This window comes from Cotesia glomerata, linkage group LG1, assembly GCF_020080835.1.
Source record: "Cotesia glomerata isolate CgM1 linkage group LG1, MPM_Cglom_v2.3, whole genome shotgun sequence".
NCBI classification, from domain to species: Eukaryota; Metazoa; Arthropoda; class Insecta; order Hymenoptera; family Braconidae; genus Cotesia; species Cotesia glomerata.
The window spans coordinates 7146606-7168012 of NC_058158.1; the positions used below are offsets into that span (position 1 = coordinate 7146606).

At 27.5% G+C, this 21407-nt stretch overlaps 5 protein-coding genes across 7 annotated transcripts; 2 read left to right on the forward strand and 3 right to left on the reverse strand.

The window, feature by feature from the left end:
* Positions 1-156: 156 nt before the first annotated feature.
* Positions 157-2196, reverse strand: LOC123267213. The gene is made up of 2 exons (XM_044731770.1): positions 1963-2196; positions 157-1873 (listed from the first exon to the last, which is right to left on the reverse strand). The coding sequence occupies exon 2, from the start codon at positions 1802-1804 to the stop codon at positions 278-280; it is 1527 nt and encodes a 508-aa protein (XP_044587705.1). The 5' UTR covers positions 1805-1873; positions 1963-2196; the 3' UTR covers positions 157-277.
* A 992-nt stretch (positions 2197-3188) lies between these two features.
* LOC123267246 (6-phosphofructo-2-kinase/fructose-2,6-bisphosphatase) lies at positions 3189-9365 on the reverse strand. Of its 3 annotated transcripts, XM_044731816.1 has the most exons (8): positions 8736-9365; positions 7670-8097; positions 6952-6957; positions 6484-6873; positions 5178-5412; positions 4951-5096; positions 3941-4066; positions 3189-3688 (listed from the first exon to the last, which is right to left on the reverse strand). In XM_044731816.1, exons 1-7 carry the CDS (start codon positions 8821-8823, stop codon positions 4010-4012), a joined length of 1350 nt encoding a protein of 449 aa, XP_044587751.1. In that variant the 5' UTR covers positions 8824-9365; the 3' UTR covers positions 3189-3688; positions 3941-4009. The 3 variants fall into 3 exon arrangements, with proteins under 3 accessions (XP_044587751.1, XP_044587737.1, XP_044587745.1); XM_044731802.1 differs by having other exon boundaries at positions 6484-6957; positions 8736-9349; XM_044731810.1 differs by having other exon boundaries at positions 4951-5078; positions 6484-6957; positions 8736-9341.
* A 1056-nt stretch (positions 9366-10421) lies between these two features.
* LOC123267300 (probable serine hydrolase) lies at positions 10422-13189 on the reverse strand. Its single transcript, XM_044731868.1, has 4 exons — positions 13082-13189; positions 12723-12992; positions 12350-12494; positions 10422-11461 (listed from the first exon to the last, which is right to left on the reverse strand). The coding sequence occupies exons 2-4, from the start codon at positions 12723-12725 to the stop codon at positions 10626-10628; spliced, it is 984 nt and encodes a 327-aa protein (XP_044587803.1). The 5' UTR covers positions 12726-12992; positions 13082-13189; the 3' UTR covers positions 10422-10625.
* A 2067-nt stretch (positions 13190-15256) lies between these two features.
* Positions 15257-15937, forward strand: LOC123267373 (DNA-directed RNA polymerases I, II, and III subunit RPABC3-like). The gene has a single exon (XM_044731966.1). The coding sequence runs from the start codon at positions 15412-15414 to the stop codon at positions 15865-15867; it is 456 nt and encodes a 151-aa protein (XP_044587901.1). The 5' UTR covers positions 15257-15411; the 3' UTR covers positions 15868-15937.
* A 291-nt stretch (positions 15938-16228) lies between these two features.
* LOC123267197 (cell division cycle protein 16 homolog) lies at positions 16229-20992 on the forward strand. The gene is made up of 10 exons (XM_044731746.1): positions 16229-16415; positions 16484-16636; positions 16919-17083; positions 17488-17647; positions 17729-17975; positions 18049-18128; positions 18901-18990; positions 19058-19367; positions 19439-19794; positions 20678-20992. The coding sequence occupies exons 1-10, from the start codon at positions 16305-16307 to the stop codon at positions 20962-20964; spliced, it is 1959 nt and encodes a 652-aa protein (XP_044587681.1). The 5' UTR covers positions 16229-16304; the 3' UTR covers positions 20965-20992.
* Positions 20993-21407: the final 415 nt, after the last annotated feature.

A 21407-nucleotide genomic window follows, 5' to 3' on the forward strand; every position in this document is an offset into this window, starting at 1 on the left:
GCTGTAATTTATTTATTAAAAAAATACTAAAAATTATCAGATATCCCTTAATTTCAGTATCATACAAATATTTGCAATTTACATTAAAAACTTTTATTCAATTATTGCTTAAAAAAATATTATCCATACATTTTTACTAGAAAATATCTAAAAAAGTATTTTCTAAAGTTTTAATTCTTTAACTAATAAAAAAAATACATTAAAACCTTACAAACATTAAATATAACTTGAAGGATATTTTTACGACAGTATAAAATTACAAATTATACTATTTAAATTACTTCTTGTGGTTATTAGCCCAGGTCGCAGGACTCTGGGGTACAGTAAGAGCTTTGGATGATTTAATCGGCACAGGCGCCTTGAACTCCGGCATCGGATGTGCTTTCGGCTCCATAGTTTTTCTCAACGCTAATTCTTCAAGCTTTTCCTTCTCACGCTGCTTTTCTTCCCACATCATTCTTAATCTATCAATCTCCAGTTGCTTCTGTCGTATCTGAACATCAAACTCATGTCTCTCCTTGGCTCTCTTATCAGTGTGCAGCTTTGGCGGTCCTGAAATTCTGCTCGGCTTCGGAGCTTGAGTTTTCGGTTTAGGAATAACATTCGGCGTCTTATTCTCTTGATTAACTTTCGTGCTAATTTTTGCATTGCTCGAAGACCTGGTGGTATTTAAAACACTTGGCTTTTTAATAGTCTTGTCCATTACTCTCGATGGTACATTCGAAATTCTTTTGGCAGTCAGTGTCTTATTAACTAATTTATCAGATGCGCTGGCTAATGTTTTATTCATCGTCTTATCAGTAATCATACCACCGATTGTTTTATTCATTACTTTACTGGTAGTAGCATTCAATGTTTTATTACCAATTTGTTTTGTATCAGATGTTTTGCTAGTGATACTGTTACTTTTTCCCCGTGCTAAAAAGTTAAACGGTTGAGCCTCAATGTGTTTTTTTCTTCCGCAAATTACTGGAATACCAAAGTGATTTATTCGCTCTTCTTTGAGGTGTGCACCATCAGAAGCATCAGTAATTGTTTTAATTACATGCTTGGTAGCTGGTTTTGTAACTTTTGATCCCGATTGATCCAACATTGATGAATTAATATTTCGAGGCTTTGGTTTAGGAAGTAAAGAAGGTGAAGCAGGCTTAATTTTTTTAGTAGATTGGTTTAAAACTGTACTCTTATTAATATTTCTATTCATATTCTTCTGATCAGCGTCCGGAATAGATTTACTGTCATTGTTTATCGATATGTCATTTATTACGTCTTGTGTGGTGTTTTTTTGCTCTCCAGTATTGTCAGAAGTAGACTGAGGTTCAGAAACACATTCTTGGTGCTCGTTCGTTGGAGTATCAATTATTTGGCTACAAGATGTTTCTTCTTTCGTGTTATCAGTCTCTGTTAGACAATTATTTTGTGTCACTTCTGGATCTTCACTTATTGGAATGTCACTAATTTGGTCACCGGTTAATTTTTTACCTTCTACAGAGTGTGAAGGATCATGAATGACGGTATTGTTGATCGAAAGGTCGATTTGCGTGTTTGACGACAAATCCTGGCAGTCTTCGTAAGAACTATCTAGATTTGGATCTGACCGTGAAGATCTTCTTGGTTTTCCCGCAGACTCAATACTTAAATTATTCAGAGCATTCAGGAGTCCTTCTTCAGAAGTTAAGCTTGAATTTGCATCCTTCTGAGTATTCGAAGATAAAAATGATGAGTTTATTGTTGATGTTATCGAGTCATCTAGACCAAAGTCGGAATTTTCGTCTTGAGACCGCCACTCTGTGCTGTTCATCATTTTTTCTTATCAATTAGATTGTTTTTAGACTCAACAGCTGTTAATTTATTTTATGAAGCTGTACTTCACCTAAAATATAAAAATAATACACTTAGTATTTTGCCGGTAATAACAATACAACACAACCTTAAATTAAATGGGATAAATAAAATACTTACTAGTGCGTTAATTATTTATAGAACAAATATATTAATTGTCTTGGAAAAATATTTTTTTTTTAAGTGATTTAATTATTAATTTTATATTTTTTTTATTGTGTTTTTGTTGAGTTAAATGTGGAGATCGCTGTCAACAAAACGGTTACGACGCTCTATTTTAAAAATATACCAAACTATATATACTTTGACACTTAACTATACCTTTTTCAGTTAGCAGAAGTGTAGTAGTTAACTTTAACTGCCATCTAGATAAAAAAAATTTTGTTATTTTGAATAACGTTGAAATTAATGAACGTTAAAAATTTTATGAAAATTAAGTTAGATGACATTTTAAAATTTTTAGAAATTTTTTTATTGAAAAAATTTCAATTAAACAATTAAAAAAAAATTTTCACATGTAAAAAACTTAAAAAACTATAAGTGCAAATTTTTATAAATATCTTTTTAGTTGTAATTTAATTAATATAAAAAATTTTTAGACGTCTGCTAACTTTAGTGTCATAAAAATTTTTTTAGAATCTTATAACAATTAAATTGTTGTGAAAAAAATTTAATTAAAAAATTCCACTTGTAATAATTAAAGAAAATGATAAGTGAAAATTTTTAAAAGCATTTTTATTATTGTAATTAATTTGATAAAAGAATTTAAAAAATTGACAGCTAACTTCAGTATCATTTTTTTGAAAAGAAAAAAAAATTCTTAAATTTTTTACTCCATGAAATAATAAAAAAAATTATAAACATAAAATGTAATGACCATGAATTTTTATTAAATATTTTATTGTTTACATCAACTTGATGTTTATATATTAAAAAATATAATATATTTATTTTTATTACCATTGCTATGACAGTATTTATATTTTAATTTAAAGTCATAAGACTTAACGAGCAATAATAATAATTAAAAAATAAATATATTATATTTGTACAATGATTGTTTTTGTATAAGTAAGATGACCTATGACTTTTATTTTTAATACAGTCCAATTTATAATACAAGAGAGAAAAGGTTTGTAATAGTATATGTATATATAGTATAAGATAAAAATGTATATATTTAATTTTTTAGTTTATTTTTCTTCTTAATAAGTGTAATTATTGTAAATATATCTATAGGATTTTTGTCATCATGAATGACATTTTTTTTTACTTAATTGAATAACTTTAAAAGTTTTTTTTTCTTTTTGTTGAAAGATTAAAAAAATTTTCAGCCTCTATTTTTAAAAATTTTATTTATTATTTTATTGAGAAGGAAGTATTAGCTGTTTATTCAAGACGGTTAGTAAACGTAAATCGATCAATAAAGAACACATTTATGATATTTGATAATCAAAAAAAAATAAAATAATCATACTAATATAATTAATAATCACCAATTAAATATTCACACACTGCCTTGAGCATTTTTATCACATTATCATTAAGCATCAAAAATAAAATGATTAAATGCCCGCGTATTTTTTTTTGTTCAATTCAAAATATAAAACACTAGAATTATTCAAACTATTCGTATACATCAATTATCAATAATCACGAATAATTAATAACATAATAATTAAATAGAAAATAATTTGGCACTACATGAAGCTCTGACTTGGCAGCCTGCTGCCTCAAAAATGCTGCTAATCATCAACAAAATCAGGTAAACAAACAGGATGGAAAATAATTATATTATAAAGAACCATAATCATACTGATGTGAATTTAAATTGGCAATAGTAATAATACGGCTGCCTAATTTTAAACCACAGTAACTGCAAAAATTTTATACCTGATTTTTTTTAGTACTGTTGCATTTCTTATAACTTTTAGACCTTAATTTCAAGTATTTTTTCTTAAAAATATTAATATTCAAGTATTTTCTATTCATAAATTAAATTTTTTATCAATTTGGTGCGCAAACTTTTTTTCTAATAAGAAAAATTTTTTAAAATTGTAAAATTGTTGGAAACTGTGTTTTGAAATTGGGCAGCCGAGTAATAATTAAAATAATAATATTGATCAAATTAAATTAAATTTAATTAAATATTATTAAATGATAGCTATCAGGTGTGTTGATTTTCCCCTTTGGATCTGAATCTCTCCTCCAAATATCCGGGGATCTGAAATTAATTTTATCTTGATATATATTTTATATACTTCAATAACTTCATACAATTAATTTATAGCCAACAAATGGGGTCAGTACAGATTGTTGCATATAATTTTAATAACTCTACATATATAAAAAAAAAAAAAAAAAAAAAAAAAACGAATAGTAATAAATAGGCAAATGAAACCAAGCATCTAGCAATAACATTAATTCAACAATAAAGTACTGTAGTACGATAGATATTAATATAGTACATTAAACACACATTCATATGCACATATTAACTTTTCTCAAGTTATTACTCAATACCCGGCTATTCAGTTGGTTAACTTTTTAAGAAAAAAAAAAATAAAAAAAAATTGCGATAAAGAAGATTCATTTATTCAATTATAAACAAAAAAAAAAGTTAAAATATTATTAATTTGCATTCCCAATTAATATTTATAAATATATATTAATCGAACAATTAATTTATTAATAAGTCATTATTATGAGTGGAATGATAAATGATAAAGTAAAAAAAATTAATTGGTAAAAATAAAATGAAAATGAAAGTATTAGGAAAGCCATGAGTAACAAGAAAGGAATAAAAATAAGAAAGGAAAGAAAACAAAATCAATCAGATCTTTTTCTATTTAAAATGACAATTAAAAAATAGACAATTAATGAGGACTATTTAAATACAAGCTAAAGGTCAGGTTATTTTATTAGCAATGATAAAAAAAAAATTTATTAATTCATGGTCATAAGCTGGAAATAAGTATACGTCGCTTAATGTTTTTCTTTCCTTCCTTGGTCATGGAGTACGGTGACATACTCATTACTGTACACATAGCAAACCTAATCTACTGAATTATCATTTTTTTTAACAATTTCATTAGATTTAGCTTCTACCTTTGGTTTTGGTCGATGGGTATCCACTGCATCTATCGGTAACCGAATCCGCTCTACTTTGCAACCATATGCAACTGGTGTTAATTTTAATATCGTATGCAAAGGTACTTGTAAGTATGGTAACTCATCTAAAAGAGATATATATTCTGAATATATTACGGAAATTAATTAATAAATTTTATTATCTGTAATAGTAGTTATTGAAGATATAATTTATTACTACTTACCAGAGTTCTTGTCAAGAAAATAAGCAAGTAAACAACGTAGAACAGCTTGGTGAGTAACAACTAAAACATTTCCTTGTCTCTCGAGTTCCATTATCACCGGTTCAAGGCGAGCTACTAAATCTTCATAACTCTCACCTCTTGGATAACGGTATGAAAATTTATTTTGGTCCCGTGCAGCAAAATCTGTTGGGTATTTACTAGCTATTTCTTCATAAGTCATTTCTTCACATATTCCCTGGAAGGTAAAATTTAATTTATTTTTTCTGAAATAAAATAAAATAAATAGGGTAAAAGACCCCATTACTGACACTTGATTTGATTTTGGTACTTATTCAATTAATAAAATCATTAGTTTCAATAATGAATATATTACAGAGAAAAGTTTTATATTAAATAAAAACTAGCAATGCATGGGTTATATTCGAAAACAAAAATGCACGGATTAAATTCAAAAACAATACTTGATGAACATTTATAAAACTACAAATTTTAATGCTACATTTAATAATATAGAAACTATTACTCAAAGTTTTAAATTAAATAAAATGAAAAATTTTATATGATTATTTTCGAAAATAATCAGTTACTTTCATTTGTTTCTTCCATTTAAACTGTACGTATATGTTTTGTAGTTCTGTACAGAAAAAAATATTAACTTGAATCAAGTAAAAAATCCTTGAACCAAGAAAATAATTTTGAAAAATTTCACTGATTTAATCAAGACAAAAAATTCTTGAATCCAGTAAAATTTACTTAAATCAAGAAAAATTTCTTTGTTTAAAAATTTTTTTACTCAAATCAAGAAGATAAAGTTCTTCAGAATTATTTACTTGATTCAAGTTAATTTTTTTTCTGTGTGTAGTTTTGTAGTTTTTTGTAAGTATATTTACTGCAAAACGAATGAAAGTATTTGTCAGACGCTATAACAAATGAATTTTGCTATGAGTTTACTATTATAAGTACTGTGAATTCGGTTGCTATAAACGATTTGTCGCTATAAGCAATCTTGTTATAAGCGGTTTTCGGCTTGAGAATTTTATATGTAATAGAGACGAGACTTAAAAATTTCATCGCAATAACCAGCACGTCGCTTTAAGCGAAGTCGCTGTAAACGGTTTTGACTGTAATTCTAATCTTCAAGACCTTTAGATTAAAAAAATTTTTAATTTTTATTCCAAATAGAACATTTTGTCATTGAAAGAAAAATTGCCACTAATAGTAGAATAGGGGTTAAAGGTGCCACTAATGGGGGCTTTTACCTTAATTATTACTGAGTAATAATTTAAATAAAGATAAAAAATCTTACAGCATCAATTTCATTTAAAGCTTTCCACCTTTCCTGTGGAGCATTAACGTCAGCAGCTGTTTGAATAGTTCTCTTCAACCAGCTAGTCCATACACGTAAATTCTGTATATCCTGTTCATCAATATATTCAGCAAGTGCTTTGACGTATTGTCGTCCTCGATCGCTGAGATCGGGATTACCTCCGATTCTTCCTTCTAAATTCATCATACTCTCACCGTGCCTCGTTAAATAAATAGTGCGCGGTACAATGTGAATATTCATCAAGTAATAAACTATTCTACTTTGTATATGACCCTCATGTTTATACACCAGCACCTTTTCTCCAGTATTGTATATTTTCATAAATGACAAATTAGGTTCTTTACTCTCGTCTAGTGCCTCGTATTTTTCCTGATAATGTTCAATTCTTAGCGTAAAATCCGCTAGTACTTCTTCTTTATTCATATTCGCATAATCTGGACTGCTTACCTTTACCTTTAGCATAATAAAAAATAAAAATCAATTATCAATATTATATATAGAGATAAATAATATTGTACCTTTACACTAGGGTGGCGCAAAAAAACCGACTACTTTTTTTTTTTTTAGTCTCGAGTAAAAAAATGTCAGTTTTTTATGTTTTAAGAGCCCTCTCCAAAGAACAGTTAAAAAAAAAAATTTTTAAGAGGTCGCTCCAAATTTTTTTAAATTTCAGAGTCAAAAAATGCTACAGTCAACGCTCTCTGTATTTGACTCGCCCGTACAGGACCATTCTCTGTATTTGACTCGTCCTTATCCATAAGAGCTGTGTAAAATCGTCAAATACAGAGGAAGAATGTGGTCCAATACAGAGAGCGTCGACTGTAATCCAATTAAATAGTCACTAATAAATTAAAAAAAAATTATGAGCGACCTTTTAAGATTCACATTTTGATCTGAAACTTTCAGGAAAACTTTTTTTTTTGGTCTATAAAATTATGACGTAACGAGAAAAAAAATTAAAAAATTCGATTTTTGAAATTTATAAAAATTTGGAGCGACCTCTTAAAAATTTTTTTTTAAGCTGTCCTTTCGAGAGAGCTCTTAAAACATCAAAAACTAACATTTTTTTACTTGAGACTCAAAAAAAAAAAAATAGTATGGTTTTTTTGCGCCACCCTACTATACATATTTACAATAAATCAATAATAATAATAATAATACGAACCTCCATAATATTTTGTTCAACAATTTCCGGATCGTCACAAATAGACTCTACAAAAAAAAGTTTAAATCCCATTTTTTCAACAACAATATCATGAATCATTTGTCTCCTTTCGGTTGTTGAATTAGTGGCATCAAAAACAGCAACTTCGCCGTCACCGCTCTCCAGCCAATGACAAACATCATTAAGCGCATCAACAGCGCACTGGGTTCTTATAGCCATCGCTTTTATATTATCAGGACGAAAAAAATCATGACATTTGTATGCTGTTGTAGCATGTCGTCTATATTCACCTAAATTGAAGACCTTCGTGTTTATACCAATCCAGTTTAAGTATCTACATAATTTTTTTGATATATATGTTTTTCCACGTGCTGGTAAGCCGACCATTGCTATTACATGAGGCTTATTTACAAAATTTTCTCGTTCACCTGAAAAATTACAATCATTATAATAAAAATCTAAATAATTTAAAAATATAAATTTGTATTTTATCATTGAAAAAAAAAAAGATTATTATAAATTTATAATGAATTGACTCGTTCAATGTCCATATGTAGGTGATAAGATTGAGTTAATGATACCAATAAAAACTTAAATACAAATTTACTACACCATATTGTAGTCAATAAAAAAAAATTTTTAATTTGCAAGCAGTTTGTATAATATGTATGTATTTTTTTTTTATTAATATTTGTCCTCGATATGATATCTTGAATGAGCAAGGAGGCTAGAGGTTAGTGACAAATATCAGTGATACAAAAAATATATAATAATAATAATTATTAAAATGCATATGACTATGTATTACGTAGAGAATTTTTACTATTGTTTGTCAATTGACGTAAGCGATAATTTAAAAAAATATACTCAATGACTAGTTATCTATTACTCAAATAATTGCTCAATATAGCAAGCAACAGTGTCAACAATAACTCGAGTTATATTAATTATTGATTTACTCTACATACCGCCTTACCTGTTAATATAATTACATTTTTGTAAATATATTGTAATCCACAACAACAATAATAATAATATTAATTAATTAATTAATTAATAAATATACCTCGAATGGGAAATGGCTTTGTTTGAATAGTATCTGAGGTCGGTGGTGTATAATGCCCCTCGGTGTTTCGATCAGTCATCTTGCTCATTGGTAATTTTATTTATAAAAATACCCAGTTGTAATTTTAAAGTAAAATATCACACAAATACTTTTTTAATTTTTTAAAAAAACTAAATACTCAACAACATAAAAATTTATAAGATCACAGACAAAATTTTATATTTTTTAACCCTCAAATTTTAAAAGATATTACAGAAGACTTTTAAAGTCTTATTGTCTGGTCAAGGACGAGATTTAGTAATATTATTCATAATTATTATTATTATTTTTATAATTAAATAAACTTTTTCACTTTTTTATTTTAATAATAACTTATTATTAATAATAATAAACGATACTGTTGCAGTGATCACTTTTAACCAGTAACTGGTTCGATGGTAAAGTGATAGCTGATGATATATCAGAGTAGAGCTGAGAGTGCGTGGTGGCTTTCAATTGCAAGCTTTTGAATGTTTAAACGCACGCGCACTTTAATAATATGTCATTATTACTACATACACAATTGACAAGAGCGCAGTAATGTATATATAAATAAAAAAAAAAATTTCTTTTAATTAATTGTCAAATTTTTAATTTATTAAATTTATTAAATAAATTAGTTATTATTTTTTTAAGTTTATTTTACTGAAAAATTACACTGAATCCTCGCCAGACTTTAACTGGATCAACAATTGTGTCAAATGAAACCCAGCAAGTTTTATTACTTGACCGTGAAATCCGACTATTTCAAGATCATCAATGTTTAGACTATCAAAATTTATATATCGTCACTACTTTATTAATTATTTTTATATACAGTGATATAAAGACAGTAGGAGGAGAAGATTTAGTTTTATGAGAAATATCAAGACTAAACTGACGTTAACCAGCAGATTTTTAAGTTTAACTGGCCGCAGAAGTCGAAGCCCCACTGCTATTACTTAAAATCACGCGACTCGTGTACTCGCCAGTCACCAGTACTCGCATCTTTCAAGTTCATATATACTACGTACATATACGTGAACTTACGTCACAATCACGTACGTTGACTAGCTCTTTTTCTTCCGGTTTGGCGCCATGTATAATATATATAACATTTTTTATCCTCACTTCAATTATTCATGCTTAAAAAAATTACGTTGATTCACATCATTAGGTTTCATTCTGATAAATACTCATGCGTTTATTTATTTAGCAATTCTTTTTTTCAATTATCAAAATAATTTAATTTATTAAATAAATAACTTTACAAATTAGTCTAATTGTAGATCCGAGTCAAAATTTCCGATATCAGAATTACAGCACCAAAATATATGATACTAAAGTATGAAAATTAAGTTAGCCGATATCTGAAAATTAAAAAAATTTTTTTCTATTAAAAAAATTGGTACAAAAAAAAATTTTTAAAAATGTCACTTGTAAAAAACTTGAAAAATTGTAAGTGCAATTTTTAAAAAATATTTTTTTGTTCTAATTTAATTAATAAAGAAAAATCAACAAAATAAAAACGTCGGCTAACTTTAGTAATAATACTAAAGTTAGCCGACATTTTTAATAATTAAATTAAAAGAAAAAAATATTTTTAAAAAATTGCACTTACAGTTTTTAAAGTTTTTTACAAATGAAAATTTTTTTTCTTTTTGTCTGTAGTCATTTTTTTAGTAAAAAAAAAATTAAAAAATTTTCAAGTGTCGGCTAACGTAATTTTCATCGAAAATATTTAGTATGAAAACATTTAATGATAACTTCCGTAATTTTTTTTTTATTACAATTATTTTCGTGATAATCAAAAGTTTATCGTGATCATTTTTGACAGACCCTCTAGTTAAAATTAATTGAAGTAAAATTTAATTAAGCGTATTTAGATATAAAAGGATTCATAATCTCCGAAACAGTGGCAGCATTGCTCATATGAAAATGATGCGTCCCAGGTACGGTGTGGAAGCGAAAGTCATCAGAGACTTCTTTCAATTCTTCGAGTACGTCATAGTAAAATTCTTTGGGCTCGTTGTGTTTCGAATTTTCACCTTTTATAATCATGTAGGGGCAGTGAATTTGACGGGCGAGTAATTTAAGATGGTCGTGCGTGTATCCTGTGTCCGTCAAAAATAATTTGACTCGTGGATCGCGGTGAAAGTACATAGTACCGTCTTCTTTTTTAGTAACACCGCGCTCCATCAATATTTTACATAATTCAACGTCCAAAGAGTTTCTGGAGGCTTTTATCCATCGTGTTATCGCTTCCTCCTCGACATAGCTTGGAACAGGCGTCGTAAATTTTTCATAGCTGAAAAACTGATTCCATTCTCTGGCGAATAACGGTAGATGTTTTACGGCGTTGAGTGATGGGTACTTGAAGTAATCAAAGGCTACTACAAATTTAACATTGTCAGGAAATAATGACGTGTAATTGAAAGTTACCATGCCGCCTAAGGAGTGGCCCATCAGCCCAAATTTTTCCATTCCAAAGTATTCTTTTATGCGATGAATTGTTTGGACGTACAGAAGAGTATTGTACATGAGCCCTTTGGGGATCCAGCTGGAGAATCCATGACCTGGAAGGTCTATAGCTAGCAGAGATATATTTGATGGTAAGTTTACTGCCAGGGGATCGAAAGAACATGAATTGTCTTGCCAGCCATGCAAAGCTATTATTGGCGGTGCGTCTGTTGGTCCCCAATGTTTACCTGTAATTATTTTTAATCTTAGTAATCAAACGATTTAAAAAATAATGAAAATTAATTTAGCAGATATTTAATCATTTTTAGAATTTTTGTTAGTAAATAAGTTTCGAGAAAAAAAATAAGAAAAAAAAATTGACATGTAGAAATTTTAAAAGAGTGAATTTTTAGAATTAATTTAATTGTTAAATAAAATTAAAAATCGATCAAGTGACAGCTAACTTTAATGTCATTAAAAAATAATAACTATAATATTTTGCAATGAAAATTAAATTAGCCGACACTTGAAAATTTTGATAATTTATTTTATTTAAAAATAATTTTTAAAAAATTAAAACAAAAATTTTCACATGTAGAAAATTTGAAAAATTATTCGTGGAATTTTTTAAAAATAGTTTTTTAGTTATAATTTTAATTTAAAAAAAAAATCAAAAATTTTTTAGCGTCGGCTAACTTAATTTTCATTATTTTGCAATGAAAATTAAGTTAGCAGACATATAACAACTTAGATAGTTTTTTTTATTGAAAAAATTATTACAAAAAAATAAAAATAAAATTTAATTTGTAAAAAAATTTTAAGTGCAAATTTAAAAAAATTAATTTCCAGTTCTAATTTAATAAATAAAAAATAAAAATCAAAAACGTCAACTGAGTATTATTATTTTGTAAATGAAAATTAATTTAGCAGATAATTAATAATTTTTTTAACAAATAAATTATAGTAAAAAAAAATTGACAAGTAGAAATTTCAAAAATTTTTAAAAATAATTTTTTAGAACAAATTTGTTTGTTAAAAAAAATTAAAAAATGATCAAGTGACAGCTAACTTTAACGTCACTGTAACTTAGTTATAAAATAATAATTTTTTTGTATAAAAAAATTTTTTTTACTCACCAGCTAATTTACCCCATGGCACTTTAATTTCAACTTCCTTAAATTTTTTTCCAGATGAAAATTTCCGTTGTTGAAATTGAACTGTCAATTTAGAAGACTGATTTTTTAATACTCTATTGCAAATGCGTGCGAGCATGTTGACTGACTGCGGAAAACAAATACAAATTAATTAAATTAATGAAAGAGTGACACTTGGTGATTGTTAGAAAAATAAGGTGGAGGTGGTTATTATAGTGGACTTTGAACTTGCACATGAGAAGCGTGAGTAAACTGAGCCGTGTAATGAAACACGAGTAATAAGCTAATTATTTATCAGTTGTATCATTTTATTAGATTAATGTAAGCAAACAAGTTAATATAATAGATAACAAACCATTGCGCGATGAGTGTGCAGAAAAATACTTTAACGTCACTTTCAATCGCTGATACTCCGAGATGAAATTTAAATAATTGAGTATAGAGAGATTCAATCCAGCTAGAAAATCTAATCTATTAACGTTTCAGGGTTATGACGCGCAACTTCACACCTTCTGATGCATTTTTGTTTCTTGGAAGCGTGTGTGTATTATATGGAGACTATAGACGTGTCTAGTCTTCTTAGTGTGTGTGTTTTTTTCTTCACACGACAAGTGGAATAAGTCAACTACAAAGATAATAATAATATATTTAATTTAATTTTCATTATGTATGCTTTTAGGTAGAATATATATTTTTATATACTGTTTACATTACCAATAAATGCCTTCGGTCCCCAAAAAATACATTAATTGAAAGCACATATTTTTTAATAATGTCTGTGATAATTTGTCGTTAGACTTAATTATATGTTAAGCATTATAAACAAATTTATCTTTATCTTATTATTATTATTTATTTTTTTTTTTAAAACATCCAAGAGTTAAGATTGTAAGATGATAAAATATATTTCCTTTTTATCGATATTTGTATATTGCGCGATATAATTGACACCGGAAATTTCGAAAATTTTTCTATAAATAATTTTGTTAGAAAAAATTAATTTGTGATCAATAAAAATGAAAATGAGATTAGTAGACTTCTGAAAATTTTTAGGAATTTTCTTATTTAAAAAATTATTACAAAAAAGTAAAAATAGAATATCGTTTTTATTTGGATAGCGTATTTTACAAAACTGTATATGGGTTGCAGTCAACTAGTCAGATTGACAACATTCCGAATTAATAAATTACTAGAACTTAGAAAGTAAATATTAAATGTAATTTAAAATAATTAATTTTCCAAATTTTGAAATTCCGAAAAATATAGTCTTAAATAAAAAAAAAACTAAAGCTATATTAATAGAATCTTTCAAAGTCACAAAGTCTCAATAAATTAAAAAACATAACAACGAAAATTTGTACGCCAAAATGAATGAACAGACGAACACTCATTTAGCCGAAAAATGTAAATAATTTTATATTTAAATTAGAAATTTTTTTTAATTAATTTTATTTTAATTTACAAGCATGTATATAAAACACTTAAATTTCATGCTTGTAAAGGTGGACCATCTAAGAAAAATTTCCAATTTTTTGGATGAGTAATTTTTGGCCGAATTATTCGGATGAATATACGTCGGAACGAACCTTTTTCGAAATCAAATTAATTTTAACTCTTGAGGGATATAAGATTTATATTTACTTATATTCGATAACCCGGTGTTTTATAATTTACAAAATTGTTTTTCGGCTGGTATTCTATTTAAGCTTATGTATTTTATAAACTTTGAATGTAGCGGAATTTTAAATTTTCTAGAGTTTTAATAATTCGGAATGTTGTCGATCTGACTGGTTGACCGCAACCCAACTGTATCTTATATGTCTTAATTTAATTATTTACATTTGCATGTACACTAACTTTTGATTTAATTTTTAACATATCGTGTTCCAGATGCCATAAGGGCGTATACCGGCAAAAGGTCCCGGTGAAAAGCCATAAGGGCGTATAAAAATTTTTTTTTCGGGAATCAACGTAGTTTCATCTGAAATGTGCAGAAATGCGAAAAAAAATTTCATACGCCTTTATGGCACCCGGGACCCATCTCGGATGCCATAAGGACGTATAAAAAAAAATTTTTTTTTGTAATCGACGTATTTTTGTATGAAACGTGTAGAATTTTTTTTGGACTTAGAAAAAAAAAACAGAATTTTTATTATACGCCCTTATGGCATCCGAGGTGGATCCCGGGAGCCATAAAGGTGTATAAAAAAATTTTTTTTTCGGGAATCAACGTAGTATCGTCCGAAATGTACAGAAATGCAAAAAAAAATTTATACTAAAAATTTAGACATTATCGTTTAATTATAAATTAAATAATAATTATTAATTATAAATTAAATACAAGATTATAATTGTTAATTATTTTAACTTAATTTTGCTTAACTACAATATCATATAAAGTTAGATTTTAACAGTAAATGTTATTTAACAATCTTATTTTTGTTTAGTTACATATGGTTTTGTATTATTCTTTGTTACTTTAGAACAAGGGTCTATTGAATTTCACACGTGTCTTTTACGACTTTTCCTCATAGGGTTTTAAGTTCCATGTGGCGAGAAATAGTCCTTGAATTATTCAAGTACTTTTTATGGGTTCTGAGAATTCGGTTACAATGTCCTTTTGTACCGAAATATGTTTCTTTATTTTATTTTATTTTCTTTTGTAAATAAAACAGAGTTAACTAAAAGATGTTTATTACAACTGGTAAGAGTAAAAGCATCAAATAAATGATTTGAATATTTACTTCGAATATAAAATTTAACTAATTTTAATCATTTAATATTTATTAATTTGAATATTTCATTTGAATTCGCGCTCTCATAATAGATAGCGCTCTAATAATAGGTAGCGTCACCTGCTGGATGCACTAGGTGCATTACAACTGTAATGGTTACTTATTATTATTCAAGTGTTTGAATTGAACACATGGTGTAACTTAACCTCTCTTTCAATATTTACGTTTATATTTTCTAAAAAATAGAAAAATCCTTTGCAACCTAAAAAAATATTTACATTAAAAATTAAAAAGTGAAATTAAATAAAAATGGCTGGTGTTTTATTTGAAGATATTTTTAACGTAAAAGACATTGATGCTGAAGGAAAAAAATTCGACCGTGTTAGTCGATTGCATTGCGAATCCGAGTCCTTTAAAATGGACTTGATACTAGACATCAACAGTTGGCTTTACCCCATGGAACTTGGTGATAAATTCCGTCTAGTCCTCGCCACGACGTTGAGAGAAGACGGATACCCTGACGGTGGAGACTGGACAGCAATCGAGCAAGAAGGAGGATCAAGAGCGGACAGTTTTGAGTACGTTATGTCCGGCAAGGTTTATCGTATGGAAGGTGACGAGTCGACTAACGAACCAGGAAGCCGTCTCTCAGCTTACGTTTCTTTTGGAGGACTTCTGATGAGACTTCAAGGCGACGCGAATAATCTTCACGGGTTTGAAATCGACCAGCACATGTATTTGTTGATGAAAAGACTTGCCTTTTAGTTTATTTATCTAGGTTATCCACTTAAGACTATTATCTAGATAATAATGTATGAAAATTTTGATATTGTTACTCAGTAATAAACCAACTGTTCATCAGAAATTAAAAAATTATTTTGAGAATTCAACTAGACATTTGTTTGATAAATAAATAAATAAATAATTGTTAATTATAATTCTTTTGATTATTTACTTATTAATTGTAAGCTTAGTCCTTAATTATTATATAGTTAAAAAAAATATTTTGTAGATAAAGTAGATCCTGACTTTTCATATTTACTTGTTTAGTTTTCAGTTACCGGTTCATAACCTTAAAAATAAAATGTATATTTATGTTTTTCTACTTATTTTTATTGATAATTAAAATAACTTGTATAATAATAAATAATTATTTAATAATAAAAAAATAGACATTTGTTGTAGAATTTAATAAAATAAAAATGTCACGACTAGAGTCTGATATTGATTGCAATGGAATGCAAAATGAAAGTGACTCTAAAAACATTAATTTAGACAATTTTAGAAAGCTAGTCAAATCTTATATAGATGCGGTAAGTCAAAAAATTATTAAAAAAATTTTTTTTAATTAAAAAATTAATAAAAAATACTTTTTATCCAGCACCTGTACAGTGCAGCATTATTTTGGGCTGATAAGGTGGTTTCTTTGGGCAACGAGGAACCCAGGGATATCTGTACCCTTGGACAATGTATGTATTTGATGAAACAATATCACAGAGCTGCTCATTTAATTAAAAGTCGAGGCTTGGAGAAGGTAATTAATGATTTGTTATTTTTTTTTTTTTTTTTTTTTTTTTTTTTTTTAATTACACTTGCATTACCAGACACTTGATAATTTTTATATTTTTCTTAAAAAATAAATTAGGCATAGAAAAATTATTAAAAAATTGCATTTATAATTTTTTAGAGCTTCCAAGGATGAATTTTTTTTATATAATTTTTTCTTGTTATAATTTATTTGTTGAAAAAATTAAAAAAATTATCAGTTGTCTCTAAATTTCAGTACCATTTTTAAAAATTATTTGTTTGTCTGCAGACGGATCCTATGTGTCATTATTTGACTATTAGAAGTTTACTTGAAGCCAAAGAGTTCACAGAAGCTCTTCAAATAATAAATGAAACGGAATTATGTACGAGTATCTCGCAAACGGGTGTTAGTTTTATGGATCACACAAATTTTATGCAAGATGCACCGAAAAATGTTAGTAAAATAATTAATAATTAAGGTAAAAGACCCCATTAGTGGCACCTCTAAGCCCCTACTAGTGGCACTTTTTCTTTCAATGAAAAAATGTTCTACTTGGAATAAAAATTAAAAATTTTTTTGGTCTAAACGTCTTAAAAATTAGAAATACAGTCAAAACCGTTTACAGCGACTTCGCTTAAAACGACGTGCTGGTTATTACGACGAAACATTAGAAATAATATATTCATAATAGAAATTAATGATTTCATTAATAGAATAAGTACCAAAATCAAAGAACGTGTCAGTAATGAGATCCCCATCACTAATAGGGTCTTTTACCCTACTATATACTTTTACCCTACTACTTTTTATTTAATTATTCAAAATAAATTTTTATAATAATATGATTAATGAAACAGGTCCAAAGCGCGATATTTTACGTAAAAGGACGAGTACACGAAGCTACTGATAACAGATCAGTTGCAGCGGATTGTTACAAACAAGCTCTACTTTGCGATGTATATTCCTACCAAGCATTCGAAGCTTTAGTACAAAACCAAATGCTCTCTGCCGCAGAAGGTCGTCTAATGATTAAATTTTTAAGTTATTTATTAAATTTACTATCGGACTTGAAATAATTTTCTTCAATTATTTTTGCAGAGAAAGAATTATTAGATACTCTGCCTTTCAACGAGCAGTGTTCAGAAGCAGATCGTGAGCTTCTTAAAATGTTATACGAGAGTAAATTAAAAAAATATCAAGCGCCATTGGAAGATTTGTCGATAACTTGTGCTAAAGGTGTTTTGGTAACTGATAGGCTTCAGGAGAATTTAGATATGCAAGTTGCTAAGGCTGAAAGATTATATTATAATTGTGACTATCAACAATGTTTTTCACTAACTGAAGTGTAAGTATGAAAATTACTATTTAAAAAATTTAATTAAAGTCTTTAATCAATATATTAAAATTTTTTTTTTCAGGATTCTAAAGAAAGATCCATATCACAGTTGTTGCCTACCTGTTCACATTGCCTGTTTAGTGGAATTAAAAAAAACTAATGGTCAGTTGACAAAATTCAGTAATTAATAAATTATTCTATATCATTTATAGAGTAAGCAAAATTTTGTGGCCAGTGTATTTATATGATAAAATGGGTTTTTATCTCTAGATACATAATTAAGAAATGACCTTGTATCTTGTGAACTATTGACATTTTTAAAGATATAAGCTCATCCCGATGTTACTCTCATCAAGACCTTTCATTTGAATACTCACATCAATTTTTCATATATTTTGTATATTTATATATTTCGGAAATACCATATATATATATAAAATATATATAAAAAATGCCATGTGGGTACTCAAATGAAAGGTCTCGATGAGTGTAACATTGAAATGAAATTATATCTTGAAAAATGTCAATAATTAAGAAATTACCTTGTATCTTGTGAACTATTAACATTTTTAAAGATATAAGCTCATCTCGACATTACACTCATCGAGACCTTTCATTTGAGTACCCACATCAATTTTTCATATATTTATATATATTATATATATGTAAATATGTAAAATATATGAAAAATTGATGTGGGTACTCAAATGAAAGCTCTTGATGAGTGTAACATCGAGATGAGCCTATATCTTTAAAAACGTTAATAATTAAAAATTTACAGAGCAATTTAACAAAAGTCATTATTTAATAAAGCAAAATTTTATTTATTTATAGTTCACAAGTCACGGCACTCACATAGTGACTGCAAGATTGCTAGTTAATAATTAATAAATTTATAAAATGAGAACTAATTACTATTTTAAATAAATTACAGCATTATTCTACTTAGCTCACAAGCTAGTAGATTTGTATCCTGACATGGCATTAGCATGGTTTGCAGTTGGCTGTTATTATTTCGCAATTGGTAATTTTTAATTAAATTACTTATCATTACTCAATAAAAGTGTTTGATTAAATTAAAATGTTAATAGGAAAGAGTGATCATGCAAGGAGATACTTAGCTAAATCAACAGCGTTAGATCGACTATTCGGACCAGCCTGGTTAGCGTACGGTCATTCCTTTGCTGTTGAAAATGAGCATGATCAAGCAATGGCTGCCTATTTCAAAGCATCGCAATTAATGAAAGGCTGTCATCTTCCTCTACTGTACATTGGGCTTGAATGCGGGTTGACTAATAATTTAAAACTAGCTGATAAGTTTTTCCAGCAAGCTCAAAGCATTGCGCCGAATGATCCGTTTGTCATTCACGAGACTGGAGTTATTTCTTTTTCTAATTTAGAGTAAAGTATTTTAATTTTTTCATATTTCTTTCACAACAAGATCCATCAAGTTAATTAGTTTTTTATTTTAGTTACAAGACAGCAGAACGACAATTTAAAGAAGCGTTGAGCAAAATTCAGATTGGAGGGAAAAATATCGTTTTACCTAGCAAATGGGAACCGCTTCTCAATAATTTAGGACACACGTGTAGAAAACTGAAGAAATATGACGAAGCTTTGGATTATCATCAGCAAGCTCTCGTACTAAATCCTCTTAATCCATCAACTTATTCAGCTATTGGATTTATTCATGCACTAATTGGCAATACCCAGGAAGCTGTTGACGCTTTTCATCGGGCACTTGGTCTGAGGAGAGACGATACTTTTACCACAACTATGCTAGGATATGTTTTAGAACAGTTGATCGATGAAAGTCCTCCTTTTCCAGGTGATTTAATTGATGAGATAATTTATCTAAAATTTTTAATTATTTAATCTATATTATTAAGAAAATAAGAAAAATTTTGTATCCAGGATAATTATATGATAAAATCGGGTTTTTTTTTAATGAAATTTAGTCTCACTTCAAAGGTTTTGACTTGAATTTGTGCCTTTTCAAGGTTTTACATCATTCTCACCGATAGTCAATTTATTATGATAAGTATTTAGGCTGCATTCGAAAATACTCTATCTATAGATACATAATTGAGAAATGATCTTTTATCTTGTAAATTATTGACATTTTTTAAGATATAAACTCATTTCGATGTTACACTCATCGATACCTTTCCTTTGAGTACCCACATGGCATTTTTTATATATTTTATATATATGGTATTTGTCAAATATATAAATATATAAAATATATGAAAAATTGATGTGGGTACTCAAATGAAAGGTCTCGATGAGTGTAACATCGAAATGAGATTATATCTTAAAAAATATCAATAATTAAGAAATGACTTTATATCTTGTGAACTATTAACATTTTTAAAGATATAAGCTCACTCCGACATTATACTCATCGAGACCTTTCATTTGAGTACCCACATCAATTTTTCATATATTTATATATATATTATATATATATGTATATATGAAAAATATATCAAAATGCATGTGGGTACTCAAACGAAAGCTCTTGATGAGTGTAACATCGGGATGAGCTTATATCTTTAAAAATATCAATATTTAAGAAAGTACAGTGCATTTTAACAAAAGTCATTATTTAATAAAGCAAAATTTTATTTATTTATAGTTTACAAGTCATGGTAGTCACATAGTGACTGCAAGGTTGCAAGTTTAATTATTATTGATTGTTATTATTGTAGATGCACCAGCGGAAATGCCTAAGTACAAATTCCCAGAAGCACCTCCGACAACAGAACCAACTGAATCGACCGACAACTCGGCAGCTGGAACTGCAAGCGCTCAAGAACAAGAAATTGAAAAATTACGTGTTAACTTATTTTCATCTTGGGGTGATGATAATACCGGAAAATCTGAAGAAAATCAACCTCGTCCTACAGAACGTCCTAGTGATGTCAATTACTCGTCCGGGGAAATGGACTCCGAGATCGAGATGCTGGACTCTTCAACAGCTCACATTGAATATTAATTAATATGATTCTGTTTTTTTTTTTTAATTATAATTTTTTTTAAATATAAATTATTGAAAAATATTTTCTTTTATTTAATTTCACTTGGTCATATATTTAAAAACAAATAATTTTTTATAAAAATTTTAAATAAATTTTAATATTCTTAAATAAATACTCAAGTAAATATTATTAGATTGACATCCTGAAAAATAATTTTATTCGCAGTCATTTTTATTTTTTTAATGAATTTTATTTGATTGAATAATTTTTAAAAAATTTCAAATATTATTTTTAATAATTTTTTAAGTTATTAAATTTAGTTAGTTTAATTAATATAATACTAAAGTTAGCCGGTGTTTTTATTTTTTTGATTTTCATTTAATTAATAAATTAGAACCAAAAAATATTTTTAAAAAATTTCACGCATTATTTTTCTAGTTCTTTACAATTGAAAACTTTT

Excerpts from the sequence above, each read along its gene's own strand:
- LOC123267213 (XM_044731770.1), bottom strand. The coding sequence starts at position 1,804 with ATGATGAACAGCACAGAGTGGCGGTCTCAAGACGAAAATTCCGACTTT.
- LOC123267246 (XM_044731802.1), bottom strand. The coding sequence starts at position 8,823 with ATGAGCAAGATGACTGATCGAAACACCGAGGGGCATTATACACCACCG. Across the intron at positions 6,958-7,669 it reads TTGAACAAAATATTATGGAG|GTAAAGGTAAGCAGTCCAGA; the intron begins GTTCGTATTATT and ends ATTATGCTAAAG. Across the intron at positions 4,067-4,950 it reads CCCATCGACCAAAACCAAAG|ATCCCCGGATATTTGGAGGA; the intron begins GTAGAAGCTAAA and ends AATTAATTTCAG.
- LOC123267300 (XM_044731868.1), bottom strand. Across the intron at positions 11,462-12,349 it reads GCCATGGGGTAAATTAGCTG|GTAAACATTGGGGACCAACA; the intron begins GTGAGTAAAAAA and ends AAATAATTACAG.
- LOC123267373 (XM_044731966.1), top strand. The coding sequence starts at position 15,412 with ATGGCTGGTGTTTTATTTGAAGATATTTTTAACGTAAAAGACATTGAT.
- LOC123267197 (XM_044731746.1), top strand. The coding sequence starts at position 16,305 with ATGTCACGACTAGAGTCTGATATTGATTGCAATGGAATGCAAAATGAA. Across the intron at positions 17,084-17,487 it reads TGCAAGATGCACCGAAAAAT|GTCCAAAGCGCGATATTTTA; the intron begins GTTAGTAAAATA and ends TTAATGAAACAG. Across the intron at positions 19,368-19,438 it reads ATTTCTTTTTCTAATTTAGA|TTACAAGACAGCAGAACGAC; the intron begins GTAAAGTATTTT and ends TTTTTATTTTAG.